This window comes from Salmo trutta, chromosome 23 (genome assembly GCF_901001165.1).
Source record: "Salmo trutta chromosome 23, fSalTru1.1, whole genome shotgun sequence".
Lineage (NCBI taxonomy): Eukaryota > Metazoa > Chordata > Actinopteri > Salmoniformes > Salmonidae > Salmo > Salmo trutta.
Window position 1 is genome coordinate 35,857,691 of NC_042979.1, and position 15,234 is coordinate 35,872,924.

Here is a 15,234-nt window from a genome sequence, read left to right on the forward strand (position 1 = left end):
ACACTGGATGTTTTTTTCCCCTAGGGTAGACTTTGGCACTTATTACAGGCTACAGTTGCCAGGCCCATTGTGACATCATAAATAATGTACAACTGTTCAATCCAAATGTTTGGGGCTATGTAAGATAGCAGATGTAACAAGAGTTAACATGTGTAAAGTGGGCCTTCATCACTGGTATTCATGTGAGAAGGACAGAGGGTGGATGTGAACAAGGGTCTCCTGCTTGTCAAAAGACTGCCTTAGTGCACTCTGCCAGTCTTCAGGACTAAATGGTTATGCTGAGCACATGGGGCCCGATTCAAAGTTGAGATAAGTAGACTTAACATGGACTCAAAACATGGACTTAAGTCCATCTTAGATCAACTTCCCACTTGGTACACACTGTTTTAATCAATGTTGTTTTCACGAAATTTCAATGAAATTACATTAAACCAGTGTTTAATAGACATCTGTGCCCAGTGGGTTATCTTAAGTCTGAATAGGCCCACTAGATAATACTTAATTTTTTTCTGTGCTTTGCTTATTAAAAACAGGAGGAGACAGAGAAGGAGTGAAAGTTGGAAAGGTGGAAGTGGGAAATAAACCATGAACTGCTGGGGCAGTAAGATGGGAGTCGTTTCTTTGGAATTTGACCCACTCAACCACACAGCCAGGAACCATGTGAGGAACTTGGGCCCCAATATCAGAAGCAAAATCTGTACTTTGAACAATGTGCTGCCGTACTGTTCAGAATTCACCTGGTCTGCAGCCTGGAGGTGGAGAGAAGGCATTCGTGGCAGGTACGCCTTCTAGCAAACTCTATGGTCAAGTATAAAAAGAGGCAAGTTTGCTGGCACCTCCCCTGTATTCGGGTCCTTCACAAATTCAGACAGGTGAGAGCACACCAAACGTACAGACAAAACTATCCAAAATAATCAAAGAAACTATGGATCCGCGCTATCTGGTATCATTGGGATGGCCCTACCCCATTGAAGTTAAAATTGAAAATAGTTAAGGTTAGGGTATAGGGTAGGGACGTAGAAAAGGATCTCGGATAGCACTGACCATGAAAGTATCTGTCAAGGAAAACGTGAGTACAAAATGTTACGCTGGAGGGTAAAAGCGTTGGACGGTTGCTGGATCGAATCCCCGAACTGACAAGGTACAAATCTGTCGTTCTGCCCCTGAGCGAGGCAATTAACCCACTGTTCACCGGGCGTCGACGACGTGGATGTTGATTATGGCAGCCCCCAGCACCTCTGATTCAGAGGGGTTGGGTTAAATGCGGATGACACATTTCAGTTGAATGCATTCAGTTGTACAACTGACAAGGTATTCCCCCTTTCCCTTTGACACTGAAGGAAACAGAAAAGGAATTCACTCAATAAGAACAATGCTAATAGAATAAATCAAACAGCCATTTTGATTAATTGATTAGTTAGCTAATAAAATAACATTTTATGCGTCGAATACAAGTGCAGACTACTTTGAAATGCTTACTTACATTCCCAACAATGCAGAGTTAAAGTAAAAAAACGTCAAATGTTTTTTAATAAAGGAAATGGTAACAAATATAAAATAACAATAACGAGGCTACGGTGCCTTCAGAACACTTGACTTGTTTTTTTCTTCCAAATTGGGTTGTGTTATATCCTGAATTTAAAATTGTTACAATTTAGATATGTCACTGGCCTACAAATTATAACCCATAATGTCAAAATGGAATGTTTGTTTTTAAAATTTAGCAAATTAAATTAATAAAAAATGTAACCTGAAATGTCTTTAGTCTAAGTATTCACCCCTTTGTTATGGCAAGCCTAAATAAGTTCAGGAGTAAAAATGTGCTTAACACGTCACATAAGTTGTTAAGGATTCACTCTGTGTCCAATAAGTTTAACATGATTTTTGAGTGAATACCTCATCTCTGTACCCCATACATGTAATTATCTGTAAAGTCCCTCAGTCCAGCAGTTAATTTCAAACACGGGTGGTGCTGATTTTTTTGCAGCGCTACAGACGGGTTGCCACCCTACAGATGGCTATATCAATCCGCTAATACAGGACTTGTAAAGGCTCAGTGCACTACTTTTGTGGTATTTTTTAAAGATTTCTATTATGGTATTTTTCAGGGGGTGATGCAGCACCCTCAGTACCCCTACTTCCCACAGCTATGACTGTATATACAAGGAGTACCAGTACCGAGTCTATGTGCAGGGGTACGAGGCGGTAGTCATTTAGACAGGTTACCTTGGCGTTCTTGAGCACAGGGACTATGGTGGTCTGCTTGGAACATGAAGGTATTACAGACTGAGTCAGGGAGAGGTTGAAAATGTCAGTGAAGACACTTTCCAGTTGGTCAGCGCATGCTCTGAGTGTGCGTCCTGGTAATCCGTCTGGTCCTACGGCCTTGTTAATATTGACCTGTTTAAAGGTCTTACATCGGCTACGGAGAGTGTGATCACACAATTGTCCGGAACAGCTGATGCTGTCATGCATGGTTCAGTGTTGCTTGCCTTTAAGCGAGCATAGAAGGCATTTAGCTCGTCTGGTAGGTTTGCGTCACTGGGCAGCTCTTGGCTGGGTTTCCCTTAATATTATAGCATTTGATGATAACCAAATTATGCACTCATGTACTATCATTATTGCTTGCTATATTTACATTTACATTTTAGTCATTTAGCAGACGCTCTTATCCAGAGCGACTTACACTATATGTCTGTCTCCCTGCAAAAAAACATGCATACATACTACGTTACCCACCGGCTGGCCAATCCTAACCAAATCCAATCAAGACAAGAATCACAGACTAATGCCACCTGAACTGTCAATCATATCATCTAACTCAACAACACTGTGATTCAATCCATCTGAGCAACCTTTCATGGCATCATCTGAATATAAAGACACAGTTTAAATGTATTAGCATAATGGATGACTGGTAGATCATATTGAGCCCTGGGCTGAAGTTTGTAGAAGTTCTACTGCTAACATTAGCAGTCATTGCCTGCATTTATTTTTCATGAATGTGAAATATGTTGATTTTTGAAGAATATGAATAATAAATAACTTAGTTCTTTGAACTCAGTATACACGTGAAAAACCTGTTAATATTTTGTCATTTGATAATTTGAAATTAAGCTTCTAAATCCTGTCTTTTAAAAGTAATTTTGTACTCATTATCTTGGACGAAATGATTAATTTGTGTTTTCACACAACTATATTTTCTTGTGTCCTTTGTTTGAGAATACTGTACATTTGACCTTTTGGAATGACCAATGAGGAGTTTATAAACATCATACAAGAACATGGAATATACAATAAGGGGGGGGGGGGGCCTTTCATTTACAGTATTTGGAAACTCCAAAAGTAGGGAACTAATTCTGCACAAGACAGGATTCAAAACACCATCAGTGTTAAGTAGCGTTAGAGAGAGGAAACAACACACATTCTGCACTACATTGGACTCAAAACACCATAAGTGTTTTCAATCTTTTCCAGGTTAGTGCTCCCAGTCTCTGGCAAGGTGCTGCACAACTCCTGACTCTGTGGTGTTACAACACACCATGTCGTGTTTCAGAACACCTCGGGATGAATGTTTTTAGTACATCTTAACTCTGTCTCAATACCCTCACAACCATGTTTCAATACTCTTGCTACATTAAGGTTTCCTCTGCTTTAGGCAGCTCAGTTGCCACTAGTTTTGTTACAAAGCACTTCATTTAAAGTATTTTATGAACTGTTCTAAGATCAGTATTCACAATTTTAATCTTTTCCACAACCTGACTGAGAACACTGATTTGGTGTCAGTTCCTATGGTTCTTGTTGGCCAAGTCAAACCACTGGTATGGTTTTAAGTGACTTACAGTTCAGTTAGGGAGTGCATGCATTTTTTGTAAGTGTTTTTGATCCCTGCAGGAATTGAACCCATTACCTTGGCCTTGCTATCACCAAGCTCTTACCAACTGAGCCACACAGGACCATACAGACAGTGGTCAAGAAACAACTACTGGATTATGTTCATGGTGTTACTGTTGGCTTCATCATTTCTTTATGAGAACAAAATGTTCCTATCCATGAAAGCAGTTGGTTTTCTTTTTTCTCTGGCTCTGAATTTATAGCCTTGTTATTAGTAGTTTAACCAGGCTACAGGACAGTTATGTGCGTAGCTGCACAGCGTCTGTACACATCTTTGCCAAAATAGGGGCTGGTGTTGTATAATATACAACAGCTTTTCCCCTCACCCACATTTTAACAGACCAACGTCAAGGCATTCCTAAGCAGTGTGTTCAGACTGACACACTGGAAGAGCCTTAAAAGAAAATCTTAGACAAGACTATAAACAAGCTATGGTAGTAAGTAAGCTGTAATAAGACACTGACAGCATTTCAATGTTAGATTTATTGTAGACTGATTAGGGCCCAGAGTGTTTCACTTGAACTGACCTGGAAAAACTCCAGGTGCTAGTTATAGGCAGGGTTGGGAAGGTTACTTTGTAAATGTAATCCACCAGTTACCTGTCCAAATGTTCTGTTGGTAACGTAACTGATTACAGTTACAGTTCTTTGTAATCAGATTAGATGTAACTGATTACATGTTTCTCAACAACCCTGGTTATAGGCTATATTTTCCTGGTCAGGTCCATAGTCAGAAAAAACTCCTGGCTGTATTGACACGGTGAGTGTGACTTGACAATAAGGCCACATCATTGTGGGATGTTCTGAGAAAGGCTTTCTAATCCCCCCTATAGAAAAATAAATAAAAATAAAATAATACAGATGAGAAATCATTAATACTGTAGAATGAATACAATGTTGATTAATAATGGACATTTGAAATCACTCACATACAGTACGGAGAAAAATGTATGAAATGTCTGCATTCACTACTGTAAGTCGCCCTGGATAAGAGCGTCTGCTAAATGACTAAAATGTAAATTGTACACAGAGGATTAGCCAACGTATTTATGTATTGTCCATTTTCTTTGCAGATTACACGTCTTTTGCTTTTAACCCAACCCCCCCACATACATGCCTGAGGGGTTGGAAGCCAGGGTCAGTCACGGTGCAGTAACCATGGAGCAGATTTGGGGGTTAAGTGCTTTGCTCAAGGGCACATTTGAACTGGCAACCGTCCGGTTTCTGGCCCGCCTCTCTAGGCTACCTGCTGCCCAAGTGTCAGTCATCCGTCTCTTGCCAGTCCATGGTGAAGGAGCTGCCGGTGGTGCTGTTGTGACTGTTGTCATCGCAGCAGTCCTCTGCATCGGAGAAGGAGGACATGTAGTGGAGGCTGGTGACTCTGTGGTAGCCCCCCTGGAGCGCCTTGGGTAGGGCAGTCTGTTCCATGGCCCTGCGGCTGGTTCTCCTTACCGACACGCTCCACATGTCAATCAACTGGGAACACATGGCACAGCCCATGGTGGCTTTATGGAGAGAGACAAACACACACACACGGTGGACTTGACACAGTGGAGGTTAGATGCTGATATATACACACACACACACACGTTATGTCAAGTGATGTCACTCATTCACAGACACACACAGGTAACCATTAGATACGTGATTTCACTCACACTTAATCAGACAGACGGACAGACATGACAGAGTCACTGACACGCACACTACTTGCACAGTGGCATAGTCTGACTCAGGCCTCCAGTGAGTGAGAGAGCGAGCGTGGACTCAGGCCTCCAGTGAGTGAGAGAGCGAGCGTGGACTCAGGCCTCCAGTGAGTGAGAGAGCGAGCGTGGACTCAGGCCTCCAGTGAGTGAGAGAGCGAGCGTGTCTTCCCTCGGAATGTGTTTATGCCAGCACTCCTCCTATCTGAACCCTTTGACGAGAGAGAAAGACGTGTAGCTACAACAAGAGAACAGAGGGCATCAAAGAAGAGAAAGTTGGTTATATGTCGACTGCAGCGGACAGCTGCCTTACATCCAACTCTGCCCCTAGGGCAGCTCTGAGGTCACCGCCAGTTGAGTCAAAGGGTTATGGATGAGCTCCCAGAACTTTCTCTTCTCTCTCTTTTAGTACAGATCAGATGAGGACAGGCAGCCACACATTGTCAATATTTCCATCAGCTCCACGATGGACAGTGATGAGAAGCCTAGCTCAGCCCCTAGACAGAGGACAATATATAAGGTAGCTTATGCTTCAGTGACCCTTAATTCTGCACTAGAGATATCAGATATTAGTCTGTTCTAGAAAGTCCTTCTCTAGTGCCAGTAAGGAGGGGAAGTGTTGGACACTGCTGCTACTCATTGTTTATTATCTATGCAGTCACTTCACCCCTACCTACATGTACAAATTACTTCAACTAACCTGTACCCCTGCACACTGACTCAGTGCCGGTACCCCCTGTATATAGCCTTGTTATTGTTATTTTGTGTTACTTTTTACTTTAGCTTACTCGGTAAATATTTTAACTCTTCTTGAACTGCACTGTTGATTAAGGGCGTGTAAGTAAGCATTTCACGGTAAGGTCTACACTTGTTGTATTCGGCGCATGTGACAAATAAAGTTTGATTTGATATTTGTCCCTCTCTCCTTCATCAAGTCAGTACATGGATTATCGGCAGTATGGTTTACTATGGCTCTGACAAGTGTTTTATTTACAAATGTGGTGCTGGTCAGTCTGGTCATGGAAGAGTTGCTGTCGATGTGGGATCCTCAGGTCAGTGAAAGCTGAAGCTGGGGATGTATTTGAGCCTGAGAAGAAAGAGAACGAGGGGTTAATGAGTCATCTCTCAGTCTTTCCTTAAGTTACTCACTGATGCTACAAGGCTAATACAGACTGTGCTGCGGTAGACACACAGGAGACGCAAACCAAGTCTTTTTTTTTATTCTCTCTGTTATCCGTCTAATAAATCTTCCCTATTTCCTCATTTATACAGTCTCAGACAGACATACCCACCCCTGAGGTCAAACTGATCCATGCCAGACAGAGAAGCCTACCCTTATTTCCACCATACATTATTTTGCTATAGATATAGTTGTCATGGTAGATATATCCATTATGAACATTACCCTGAAGCCATGAGTTGCAGGACATCCTATACATTTTCTTACATAAGAATTTGAAAATACATGATTTATATTTCCATGTCATCTACTAGAACTAATAATTAAACCAGTCAATTTGACCAGATAAGAGCATTGTGCTGTACTGGCAGTAGACATGAACTTGTCTAGATGACATCATGAGCAGCCTTTGTGCATCGTGTAAAGACCAAAGATATCCAAATTAGCCAATGACGTCAGTCGCTGGGGCGAGGACGGGACAGCCCCACCCTGTCCCAGCACAACATCCCTGTCATTAGCTCCATGTTATTATTCAGTTATAGCACTGGCAAAGGCTTAAAGTTATGCACGTAATATAGCTATTTACCCATCATCAATCAGTTATTTAACGAGGCTTGGTTTCTCCGGAAAGATGAAGTCAATATCTGGAAAGCTGAGACTGCCTTTTACTGAGTGTAAGAAAATGAAGTAACATCTATTATAAACACACTGTACGAAATCTGCCTGTCTACAGTCAGATACACAGCACACCCAGATTGTGGTGGAAAAACACTGTCTGTACAGGAACATAGTCTTTAATTCTCAAATCAGACAGCTGCTGCTGAACAGTCACACATGCTTTAGTCAGAGGCACACATGACAATGTTTTGAAACAGTGGAGCGATCCAGCAGCAGCAGTCTTGTTTGGGTGGGTCAAAGAGAGAGGGGGGGATTGATAACACAACGCCTTTAAAAACAGAGGGATTGCAAGAGAGAAGGAGGGGGAGAGAGAGACAGAGGTACACATTACTTGTCTCACTCACCTTGTATGTTGTTTAACTGCTCCTGTCTGCAAAGGATGATCAGTGTGCTCTATCCTCTCCTCCTTCTGTTCCTTTCTCTCTCCCCTTAGTCCTCACTCTGTCTGGGTTAGCTTGATACAGTCAGAGCAGAGCCAGGCGTAGGGGACAAAGACTATGACATCACAGTCTCTCACAGTGAGACGACACTGTTCTCTCTCCACTCTCACACACTGACTGTGGACATGGGCACGCACACAATACATGGGGTCACCAAAGCAAGAAGAGGGTGTGTCCAATTACATTAATTTACCCAGCATGCAGTAGGGGGTCAGTGGCCCCTAAACATCCCTAAAAGCTTAATCAATAGGAATCGTCTGGTCTTCTAGATTACCTATTGATCTGGCCACCATTCCAACATTAAAAATTATATTTTAATACTGAGATTAAAAATCACAACTCTTCCCTTATAAGTGTTTGGAAAGATGGCACAGTCTGTGAGCAGAATCGTTATAACCAGATACTAAACCACTAATCAGTGTATCCTATGGGGTGTGGCAGTGGGATAGGTAAGTAGTCATCAATACATCAAAGTGAGACATATTGATCATATTGTTGTGTCATGGTTCAGAATGAGAATATTTGTTAAAAGGATGTCAGCAAGCAATAATTGTGTTGTTTTTTGGCCACGCCCCTGCCAGTGTAAACCAAACTCCTGGTTCTAATTCAACACTGTGTGCTGTGCCTTTGAGTGAAAACCAGTGTTCAAATATGATTACACACCAAGCACAAGATAGAGCAGGCTTTTAATCATATAACCATTTATAATTACATCTGTTTTCCAGACAATCCCAGACAATCATCTGAGTGTGGATCAACCACAGAAGTCAAATAGCATCAAAAGATCACCATCACTATGACACACTCTCTCTCTCGTCATTGAAAAACAGCAGTTGATTAACTCCTATTATTGTTTTGGGGAAAAGATGAGGCGAGTTATTATCTATGCAATCAATCCCACCACAGCAACCTCTATGTTCAACCATTTACCAGTGAAAATGAAACTCTTACATGCAAGTGTGTGTACACAACCCAACGTAGACACACAAACCAGGAATTCAGAGGTGAATGAAGAAAATAATCACAGACCGCTGGAATGTACCACAGGGACCCTCACTGTATAGTCAACTGTCATAACTAAGTTACAACACTTCAGCAACCCATTGGCAGCCTATAATAATAAGAAGAAACTCTAAGGTGTCTGAGCACAGATAGAAAGGTTTTCATTGCACTTCTCCACAAAAACAAACCCCCTTCGGAGGTTTCACTTCTTTACAGAATTGGCAAAAACAAAGGAATACGGAATACCAAAACATAAATATTTTTAAAAAGGGGGGATACATTTACTTCTCTTCGGACACCAACATACCAATTACCATCACAGAATCACTCAAACTTTCACATTTAGGTTCCAACACTGTCATTCAGCATCCATTACATAGCATTGCTACAGTAGACAGACACGCTTGAACGTATGTCAGTTAACCTTTAAATGGCTAGTTGGCATACTGAAGGAATCAGAACTCAGATGAAGCTCATAATGACATGCCCGCTTGGATTACATCATCTCCCTCTTATACATTGTTAGAAAAAAAGGTGCTATCTAGAACCCAAAAGGGTTCCTCAGCTGTCCCCATAGGATAACCCTTTTTGGTACCAGGAAGAACCCTTTTGGGTTCCATCTGGTTTCTACATGGAACCCAAAAGAGTTCTACCTGGAACCAAAAAGGGTTCTCCTATGGGGACAGCCTCAGAACCCTTTTGGAACCGTTTTACTAAGAGGGTACACAACAACATCCTCCTGCCAACCAATACCAAAGGAAAGGAAAACAAGTTTGAACATCTGTGTTAGCGTGCAGTACTAACATGCACACTGCAGGTTAATGAACCTTTATGGTAAGAGGGATAAGGGTGAATATGATATTTCCCCAAGCAGAGAGACAAGTGCAGGCAGGTGCAGGCTAGTGACCTGGGGGAGTGTTGAATTCTGGGATATGGAGCTGGGGAGAAGTACGAGACGTGATAGAGATTTGACAAATATAGCCCTTCTCACTCTTCCACACTGGTCACCTCTACCTCTATCCCTGCAGGGGGACTGGGGGTTGGACCCCCCTCTCTTTCCTCCCTACTAGCCTAATATCCTGACCTGGGGCTACTCTCTTGAGGGCCCCCTCCTCCCCTGTAGATCTTCTGCAGTTTCCCATTAGCCTGGTCCCAGAACAGTTTGTGCCATCTTGCCAACTAAACCATAGAGCGTTAGTAAGACTGCACAAACAGATCTGGGACAAGGCTCATCTCCTACACCTCAAAACCTTGTGAAATCACTCACTAAGGAACAGAGAGAGAGAATCCCCTCATCTGCTTGTTCATACTGTCTGTAAACATACACTATTATGGGGTCTTGTTGGGATGAGCGTTAATCTGCATGACTTAAATAAATCAATTATAACGTCAATTGACTATGCGATGGCACGAGTCACGCCAATCAGAAAACACTGTAGTCCTCCTCGGAAAGAAGCAGAACATTCAACTCTGAACATCCTTTTAATGCTTTACATTTTGTTTTTTTACATCAGTCCTTCTGTTGTCTCGTGAAAAGTAAAGAAAAATGAGTGGCCGACGTGTCGTCACTGAATGTCTTGTGTGGAGAAGAATGTACATGTTGACCCGAGTCGTCAAGCAGCAATTAACACTGACGATGTCACACTCCTCGGCATCATGGTCCCAAACACCATTACCTCCCTCCACTTCTCGTCTGAACACCTTTAACGATGACACACCTACTACACTAGTGCAGCAGCTCTTTTGATTTAGACTTAACCAGCCAACCAACCATAGCTGCTAACAGCTTCAGAGACATGGTGTCACGCAATGTTATATTTTTCACTTAAAAATCTTATTAAGATTTCTTCAATAAATAAGACCTTTTCACTACGATAGGATGATAATTGACAACTATGTCTTTCTGCACAGGTAATAGAATGAGGCGCGTTGCTACGTTTTACAAAGTGCTCCTGACAAGGCTTCTCTTCACCCAGGTGCTTCTCTTCACCCAGGTGTAGAAGTCAGACAGACGACCTAGGAGGGAAGGGAAAAAAATTGCTGATAAAAAAGGAAAATACACCAAGGGCATATGGAAATTGACTTGCAGGAATTCTGTGTATTCTGGTATGTAAAGTATTTTTTGTAGAATTTAGGGATGTGACAAATTAAAAAATGTCAACGTTTAAAATGCCCTTTTTGGGGTGGGGAGTTTCCTTTAAAACTATAAGAAAATGTCATAAAATTCCATGAGAAATCCTATTGCATGGTATGACTGTTAGGGGGCAATGAAGTTCTACCGCAGTCATACAGTAGTGTTAGGGTTGAACTGGCTATTTGTTTGCATAACCTATATAATATACCGGGGAAGCTATGCTACAATATTAAGTATATAAACTACGGATAAGTCAACTGCTGAAGACAAGAACTACAACCGGCGACAGGAAGTGCGTCACGAGGCTGGGACCAGCCTGCACACCGACGATAGGAGGAGCAAGTTTAAACCACGCTCATCCTCCCTCTGACAGGCCAGCATTGAGCGGGAACTATCTCTGTCAGAGTATATAAGAGAGAACAATAGGATGTGACGTTCTCTTCTGTCTGCCCTGCGTGGTGTCACAGCGAGACCGTATATATATATATATATATATATATGAACAACTTATTTACCATACACGTGTTTGCAATAATTAAAGAACAAAGAAAACTTTAGTTACATTTTGCCAAATAATTTGTTCTAATACCAGATTTGAATTGACGCGACTTTACAGTAGGCTTAAGGCTTCCGCGTGCTTCTGTTTGGCTGGCGCCTAGCTGAGCTCGGCTAGGCTAACCGAACGAGTGTGCTCGCATGCTTGTAAATCGGAAAGAAACGCGTCATAGTTTGTCCATCTTGAGACGTCGTAGCCAGTATACACTTCCTCAAAATATAATTAGTAACCCAGAACGCTTTTCCTGAGGATATCTTAGTCTCGCAATTTTACATCTAACTAAGATGTTTGGTACAGTATTTCTCAATGCAAAAATGTGCATGAAAACAAGTAATCTGTCATTGAATGACAAAGACTTTTCTGAAGAATCCCTACTGTTGACAAATCACAGATGAATAGACTTCGGCTTGCTTCAAGAAAAACATTTGTTTGCCCGAACTGAAAAAAAACCTTTACCCAATTCCAAAACTAACAAAAACGACAGATTAAATTGTCCCGAACACAACCGAGAATTCACATTCACTCAGTGTTCCTTCCATTTTTTAATGTGCATTAGCAACTCACAACAAAAAATAAACATAGCCAAGAAATCCCAGTTCTTCTCCCTACATTCTCTTTTCCCTTCGGTACGTGTCTCTCAATTTCGATCCGACCGCTCCCTCTACACACACTCTTGCTGACTACCGCATGACTGCAGCGGGTTTACTAACACGTTAGTTATAGTAGCTATGTTGACTACGACGTTAGCTAATATGGTGACAAAGATGTAGGCAGTGTGTAGCGGTATGATATGGTATGATAATGTTTGGCTTGGAAAGTTGATGTGTTGTGCACTGATGTCCACAAGCGAAGGGAAAAGGTGAGAGGAGGAGAGAGAGCATATATGCTGTAATAGAAATAAGGCCACGCTCATTGAAATAGGCACCGACCGCCACTGGGTTACAACCCCCCCTAAACATAGCCAGGTTCCAGACTGAGATATGAAACAAAAACAGGTAGGGGTGAAGTCAAACACAGGGCAAAAGAAAACGCGCCAAATGCAGCTATCTACTGGTTAAAAAGGGACACATTTTTGCTTTCTAATGTAATTAACTGTATGTCTGAACTCCCAGTGATATTGATGAGAAAGACACACTTGCAGTTCTTCATTTAGCAAATTACCTCGCAACTCAACTAGGCCATTGAAAATGGCTGCATATCAACTGCAATCATTTCTGTAATCAGCGCTTTCCCCCCCCAACGGTTAACGACGAGGACGTGAGGAGCACTTTATATCCGTGGCAAATTATTTGAAAGATGCATATCCCCTCCTATTAACGTTACAGCATTGTTGTGTTCTGTAGGCATATCTGTAAAAAACAAAGTTCATTTTGATGATGATTAGGACCTGTTAGTGGTAGGGGCGAACATTTTCCGTCAGGGATTTTTTCATAGCGTTACCGATTGAATTTCGTTGAAATGTTTCAACGTTCACACCTATAGTAGAATTGCCTAGCTTTTGATGTTTTATTGTGCAAGACAAATTCCCCTTCAGGGCAATGATATCTACCACTCTCTACCTAGTTACAGTATCTGGGATCTCAAACACAGTTGACCTGATTCACAAACTGTTTATATATTACATGAAGTACCTTACCTACACAGAGACCCACAAAGAATGTACAGGTAACTTACAAAAAGGAAACACCGACATAAAGCTTAATAATTTGGTGTTTTGTTGGTGGTGAAAACCGCCGTCTCAGGCGCCACTCCAGAATCTCCCATAAGTGTTCAATTGGGTTGAGATCTGGTGCTCATCAAGCCATTTAGTGACCACTTGTGCCCTGTGGATGGGGGCATTGTCATCCTATGAGGGTATAGCCATGCTAGTCAAGATAATGGCCTGCCCAGCATTTATATTCAAGACCCTAAGCGTTATGGGATGTTAATTGCTTCATTAACTCAGGAATCACTTGTGTGGAAGCACCTGCTTTCAATATACTTTGTATGCCTCATTTACTCAAGTGTTTCCTTAATTTTGTCAGTTACCCATATGACGTCATGAAAATGACCTGAGCTACGTGAGAGAACAGAGTGAGTGGACTGAAGCGGTACCAGACAGTTACAGGAGAATGACCTGAGCTACGTGAGAGAACAGAGTGAGTGGACTGTAGCGGTACCAGACAGTTACAGGAGAATGACCTGAGCTACGTGAGAGAACAGAGTGAGTGGACTGTAGCGGTACCAGACAGTTACAGGAGAATGACCTGAGCTACGTGAGAGAACAGAGTGAGTGGACTGTAGCGGTACCAGACAGTTACAGGAGAATGACCTGAGCTACGTGAGAGAACAGAGTGAGTGGACTGTAGCGGTACCAGACAGTTACAGGAGAATGACCTGAGCTACGTGAGAGAACAGAGTGAGTGGACTGTAGCGGTACCAGACAGTTACAGGAGCCAAAAGGTCTAGTACTGAAGTGTTTAGTAGAGACAAGAATGTTTATGTTTCATCGTCCTTAGACCTGAGGTGGGTGGGTGGTTGTGTGTGTGTTTGCCAGTGGGAACCTATGCTGATGTTTGGGTTCTTGTGTATGGATGTGGGAAACCGTCAGTGAGCAGAGATGGGTGCGTGTGTTTGGGTGTGTGTAAACACAACGTGTTTGAGTGTGTGTGTCTCACCATTGTGTGTGTTTCTCAAAGTGCCCTGGTCTCTGCCTCTATCTTCCTCTCTCTGTGCAGGCTGTCTGTGTCGAGGGCCAGGGCCGACACTGTCTGTCTCACTGCAGTCTCTGGCCCTCCACCGTAGATACTGAGAAGATACTGCCACGTCTCCTCTGAGATCTGACCATAGTCAGCCCCTAGGAACACACACATGTGCGCATTAACACGTACAAATGAACACACACGTGCGCGCATTAACATGTACAAATGAACACAAACACGTGCGCGCATTAACACGTACAAATGAACACACACGTGCGCACATTAACATGTACAAATGAACACAAACACGTGCGCACATTAACACGTACAAATGAACACACACGCGCCCAGACCAATATACACAGGATCAAGCACCCAGACAGACCGACCAATCGACACATGTAACAGCATATACTGCTTACTTTGCTTTAGTTGTATGTGTCCCCCTTTCATCACACCAATCTTACTGTTGTCAATAGGACCAGGGGGTTCTGAGAAGACAATGACAAGCACCCCCAAGAGCTTTAGTGTCGTTACTAAAGAACATTTCACACTGTATTTATTCCCTCTACATATCCGGGGCCAGTATTCATAAACCGAGTTGGAGTGCTGATCTAGGATCAGTTTAGTCTATTAGATCATAATTGATAAGATTATAGGCACAGGTGGGGTCCTGATAATAGATCAGCACTCCTACTCTAAAACACTGTGTGTATATGGGCCCTGGTCTGCACAGAGGATACAATGTGATAACTATAGTGTATTAAGTAATCCTGATCTTTAACTTCCATTGGTACTGTAATGCCTCTGATTATAAATCAACCATTCTCATAGAATCGTACCGTTGTCTTTGCCCTTGACGAAGTTCTCCCACTCCCTGAACCACTGCATGCTGATACACAGGATGACTGTAGGAGCCTCCTCCGCCTGGAACTCTTTATTCAACTGGAGACAGACCGGGAGAACA

The 15,234-nt window shown here is 42.4% G+C and overlaps 1 protein-coding gene and 1 long non-coding RNA gene across 11 annotated transcripts in view; one reads left to right on the forward strand and one right to left on the reverse strand.

Moving 5' to 3' along the window:
• Nucleotides 1-437: 437 nt before the first annotated feature.
• Nucleotides 438-5,862, forward strand: LOC115159918 (uncharacterized). The gene is made up of 2 exons (XR_003868965.1): nucleotides 438-1,069; nucleotides 4,967-5,862. It is a non-coding gene; the product is annotated as an uncharacterized LOC115159918 (long non-coding RNA).
• Nucleotides 3,866-15,234, reverse strand: part of usp20 (ubiquitin specific peptidase 20) — a 28,864-nt gene continuing 17,495 nt past the window's right edge. For 6 of the 10 annotated variants that reach the window (XM_029710035.1, XM_029710032.1, XM_029710036.1 and 3 more), the window contains 4 exons: nucleotides 15,110-15,212; nucleotides 14,690-14,758; nucleotides 14,244-14,422; nucleotides 10,360-10,912 (listed from right to left, as the gene is read on the reverse strand). In XM_029710035.1, the coding sequence (XP_029565895.1) occupies nucleotides 14,259-14,422; nucleotides 14,690-14,758; nucleotides 15,110-15,212 (336 nt within the window). In that variant the 3' untranslated portion in view covers nucleotides 10,360-10,912; nucleotides 14,244-14,258. Of the gene's footprint in view, nucleotides 5,399-5,724; nucleotides 5,809-5,999; nucleotides 6,094-6,433; nucleotides 6,684-10,359; nucleotides 10,913-14,243; nucleotides 14,423-14,689; nucleotides 14,759-15,109; nucleotides 15,213-15,234 lie in introns of those variants that run through there. The other 4 variants (XR_003868963.1, XR_003868964.1, XR_003868962.1 and 1 more) reach the window with 4 other exon arrangements.